The following is a 5,000-nucleotide window of genomic DNA, read 5'->3' as shown; positions in this document are numbered from 1 at the left end:
ATAAGGACAGTAGCAGTGGCTACTTTCCTGTTGGTAAGGGTAGAAGAGACTGTAATAAGGACAGTGGCAGTGGCTACTTTCCTCTTGGTAAGGGTAGAAGAGACTGTAATAAGGACAGTGGCAGTGGCTACTTTCCTCTTGGTAAGGGCACAAGAGACTGTAATAAGGACGATGACGGTGGCTACTTTCCTCTTGGTAAGGCCACAAGAGACTGTAATAAGGACGATGACAGTGTCTACTTTCCTCTTGGTAAGGGTACTAGAGACTGTAATAAGGACGATGACAGTGGCTACTTTCCTCTTGGTAAGGGCACAAGAGACTGTAATAAGGACGATGACAGTGTCTACTTTCCTCTTGGTAAGGGTACTAGAGACTGTAATAAGGACGATGACAGTGGCTACTTTCCTCTTGGTAAGGGCACAAGAGACTGTAATAAGGACGATGACAGTGGCTACTTTCCTCTTGGTAAGGGCACAAGAGACTGTAATAAGGACGATGACAGTGGCTACTTTCCTCTTGGTAAGGGCACAAGAGACTATAATAAGGACAATGGCAGTGGCTACTTTCCTCTTGGTAAAGGGTAGAAGAGACTGTAATAAGGACAATGGCAGTGGCTACTTTCCTCTTGGTAAAGGGTAGAAGAGACTGTAATAAGGACAATGGCAGTGGCTACTTTCCTCTTGGTAAAGGGTAGAAGAGACTGTAATAAGGACGATGGCAGTGGCTACTTTCCTCTTGGTAAGGGCACAAGAGACTGTAATAAGGACGATGACAGTGGCTACCTTCCTCTTGGTAAAGGGTAGAAGAGACTGTAATAAGGACAATGGCAGTGGCTACTTTCCTCTTGGTAAAGGGTAGAAGAGACTGTAATAAGGACGATGACAGTGGCTACTTTCCTCTTGGTAAGGGTAGAAGAGACTGTAATAAGGACGATGACAGTGGCTACTTTCCTCTTGGTAAGGGCACAAGAGACTGTAATAAGGACGATGACAGTGGCTACTTTCCTCTTGGTAAGGGCACAAGAGACTGTAATAAGGACGATGACAGTGGCTACTTTCCTCTTGGTAAGGGCACAAGAGACTGTAATAAGGACGATGACAGTGGCTACTTTCCTCTTGGTAAGGGCACAAGAGACTGTAATAAGGACAATGGCAGTGGCTACTTTCCTCTTGGTGAGGGTAGAAGAGACTGTAATAAGGAAAATGACAGTGGCTACTTTCCTCCCGGTAAGGGTAGAAGAGACTGTAATGAGGACAATGGCAGTGGCTACTTTCCTCTTGGTAAAGGGTAGAAGAGACTGTAATAAGGACAATGGCAGTGGCTACTTTCCTCTTGGTAAAGGGTAGAAGAGACTGTAATAAGGACGATGGCAGTGGCTACTTTCCTCTTGGTAAAGGGTAGAAGAGACTGTAATAAGGACGATGGCAGTGGCTACTTTCCTCTTGGTAAAGGGTAGAAGAGACTGTAATAAGGACGATGGCAGTGGCTACTTTCCTCTTGGTAAGGGCACAAGAGACTGTAATAAGGACGATGACAGTGGCTACTTTCCTCTTGGTAAGGGCACAAGAGACTGTAATAAGGACGATGACAGTGGCTACTTTCCTCTTGGTAAAGGGTAGAAGAGACTGTAATAAGGACAATGGCAGTGGCTACTTTCCTCTTGGTAAAGGGTAGAAGAGACTGTAATAAGGACGATGGCAGTGGCTACTTTCCTCTTGGTAAGGGCACAAGAGACTGTAATAAGGACGATGACAGTGGCTACTTTCCTCTTGGTAAGGGCACAAGAGACTGTAATAAGGACGATGACAGTGGCTACTTTCCTCTTGGTAAGGGCACAAGAGACTGTAATAAGGACAATGGCGGCGGCTACTTTCCTCTTGGTAAGGGCACAAGAGACTGTAATAAGGACGATGACAGTGGCTACTTTCCTCTTGGTAAGGGCACAAGAGACTGTAATAAGGACGATGACAGTGGCTACTTTCCTCTTGGTAAGGGCACAAGAGACTGTAATAAGGACGATGACAGTGGCTACTTTCCTCTTGGTAAGGGTAGAAGAGACTGTAATAAGGACAGTGGCAGTGGCTACTTTCCTCTTGGTAAGGGTAGAAGAGACTGTAATAAGGACGATGACAGTGGCTACTTTCCTCTTGGTAAGGGCACAAGAGACTGTAATACGGACGATGACAGTGGCTACTTTCCTCTTGGTAAGGGCACAAGAGACTGTAATAAGGACAATGGCAGTGGCTACTTTCCTCTTGGTGAGGGTAGAAGAGACTGTAATAAGGAAAATGACAGTGGCTACTTTCCTCTTGGTAAGGGTAGAAGAGACTGTAATGAGGACAATGGCAGTGGCTACTTTCCTCTTGGTAAAGGGTAGAAGAGACTGTAATGAGGACAATGGCAGTGGCTACTTTCCTCTTGGTAAAGGGTAGAAGAGACTGTAATGAGGACAATGGCAGTGGCTACTTTCCTCTTGGTAAAGGGTAGAAGAGACTGTAATGAGGACAATGGCAGTGGCTACTTTCCTCTTGGTAAAGGGTAGAAGAGACTGTAATAAGGACAATGGCAGTGGCTACTTTCCTCCCGGTAAGGGTAGAAGAGACTGTAATAAGGACAATGGCAGTGGCTACTTTCCTCTTGGTAAAGGGTAGAAGAGACTGTAATAAGGACAATGGCAGTGGCTACTTTCCTCTTGGTAAGGGTAGAAGAGACTCTTTAGCAGTGGTAAGCAGCTCTTCTTGGGGGACGGACACTCCAAAATCAAACCATTGTTCTCTAGTCTTGGGTAGTGTCATAGCCTCTGTACTATGGTCTTCCACTGTCTTGGGGTAGAGTTCTCTTGCTTGAGGGTACACTCGGGCACACTATTATATCTAATTTCTCTTTCTCTTGTTTTGTTAAGATTTTTGTAGTTTATATAGGAAATATTTATCTTAATGTTGTTACTGTTCTTGAAATATTTGATTTTTCCTTGTTCCCTTTCCTCACTGGGCTGTTTTCCCTGTTGGGGCCCCTGGGCTTATAGCATCCTGCTTTTCCAAATAGGGTTGTAGCTTAGCTAATAATAATAATATTATTAGCTAAGCTACAACCCTACTCGGAAAAGCAGGATGCTATAAACCCAGGAGCTGCAACAGGGAAAAATTAACCCAATGAGGAAAGGAAACATGGAAATAAATTATAATTATAATTACCATCATAGTAGTAGTAGTAGTAGTAGTAGTAGTAGTAGTAGTAGTAGCTTACGCAACCCGGCAAAAATGATGGCTAAATATTTTGATAGGTATGCACGCACAAGTTTGTGTGTGTATGTGTGCGTGTGTGTGTGTTTGTCTGTCTGTCTGTCTGTCTGCATATAGCCGGACACTTGCTCTTCATTATATGGGGGATATTATAATAATAATAACAACAACAACAACAACAACAACAATAATAATAATAATAATAATAATAATAATAATAATAATAATAATAATAATAATAATAATAGAAGTAGTAGTAATCGTAACGTATAGACCATCTACAGAATAAGATTTAATGGCTAAATATGGCTCGATTGCCATCAAAGGCGATCTAGATGGCCGAGCATTGGAGTGTTATTTGAGGAGCCGTACCTTTCATCTCAAAACTAGCTACTTTCATCTCGCCATCAGCGGCTTGATTGATAGCTTCAACTGCTCGATCAATCGAATTACAGAGATAAAAAAAAAAATCGAGGCAAAATGAACTAGTAGACTTTTCAAGTCCAGATGATTTTTTTCCATTTCCTTTCCAAGCTACAGAGAAAAAACAACATCTTTGGTGGAAACTACGATTTCAATATATTTCGTTTTTTAGGATTTATATATTATAGTAGGATATCAAACTAGGAAATTAATAGGGATAAAGACATACATACAGCGTTGATTGTAATCGAAAATTTGCCAAAATTTATGAGATACGCTATTAATGGATTTCAAACTATCTATTTGAAATTCATTCCATTATCATTCTACATACATACGGAGTATATGAACACAGCAATACCTACTAATGTACCAGCATTTGTTTTTAATTGCTCAAATCAATCTAATGTACTGAAGCTATCAGTCATAAGTACTATACTCAATTTCTTTTTTAAATGAGGCACATTTACACCGACTCATAAGGGGTGCCCTTTTAGCTCGGAAAAGTTTCCTATTAGCTGATTGTATAGAATTATTTCATCCAACCAATCAGCGATTAGGAAACATTTCCGAGCTAAAACGGCACCTCTTCGAGTTCGTGCAAAAACGCCTCATTAAAAAAAATTGAGTATAGTAATACTAACCCAGCTTTGATTGTAGTAATACGAACCACTAAAGTCAATTTCTTTTAGCAAGGCATATTTGCACCGACTTTCAGCGGTGCCCTTTTAGCTCGGAAAACTTTCCTGATCGCTAATTGGCTGGACAAGATAATTCTAACCAATCAGCGATCAGGAAACTTTTCCGAGCTAAAAGGGCACCGCTGCCAGTCGGTGCAAATCTGCCTTGCTAAAAGAAATGGACTATAGTCTACCATTTCCTATGCGTCTTCGACCGAAATGGCTAACTATGAAAACAAGTGGAGTGTGTAATGCAGCTATAGGGATGTCTTTATGTTCACTCTGTTGGTTCCCCGGGCTTTCGTAATGGACAGTTTCCGCTCCGTCTAGACCCCTAAGGTCTGTCGCAATATTCAGCACTGGATCACAAGTATACTGCCCGTGTAAACGGATTCATCTCACTGATGGATATTCTTGCAGAGTGTATTGGTATATCAAGACAATGTCATTAACGTGTTGCTTTTCTATTAGTCTATTTCAGGTGCCCAGTGCTTGCTAATGTCGGTACATACGGTTTCACTTAAAACCATAAACAGACGTAAGTGTTAGCACGTGTCGGAAGCCTTTGCTCTGCAGTGAACTAGTAACGGCTGATGATGATGATGATAATAATACTTATAAACATGCACTCATACGCATGTATATATTTTACATA

General features: G+C 41.7%; 1 protein-coding gene across 1 annotated transcript in view; it reads right to left on the bottom strand.

Annotated features, from left to right (window-relative positions):
• Window positions 1–3,642, bottom strand: part of LOC137654819 (uncharacterized) — a 3,961-nt gene extending 319 nt beyond the window's left edge. The window contains exons 1-4 of the mRNA XM_068388773.1: window positions 3,615–3,642; window positions 1,654–2,274; window positions 783–1,188; window positions 1–567 (exon numbers count right to left, since the gene is read on the bottom strand). The exon at window positions 1–567 is cut by the window's left edge and continues 319 nt beyond it. Coding sequence (XP_068244874.1) covers window positions 1–567; window positions 783–1,188; window positions 1,654–2,274; window positions 3,615–3,642 — 1,622 coding nt within the window. The remainder of the gene's footprint in view (window positions 568–782; window positions 1,189–1,653; window positions 2,275–3,614) is intronic.
• Window positions 3,643–5,000: the final 1,358 nt, after the last annotated feature.

Source organism: Palaemon carinicauda, chromosome 15, assembly GCF_036898095.1.
Source record: "Palaemon carinicauda isolate YSFRI2023 chromosome 15, ASM3689809v2, whole genome shotgun sequence".
NCBI classification, from domain to species: domain Eukaryota; kingdom Metazoa; phylum Arthropoda; class Malacostraca; order Decapoda; family Palaemonidae; genus Palaemon; species Palaemon carinicauda.
Note: the sequence above shows the minus strand (reverse complement) of the source record. Positions and strands in the feature narration are given on the sequence as shown.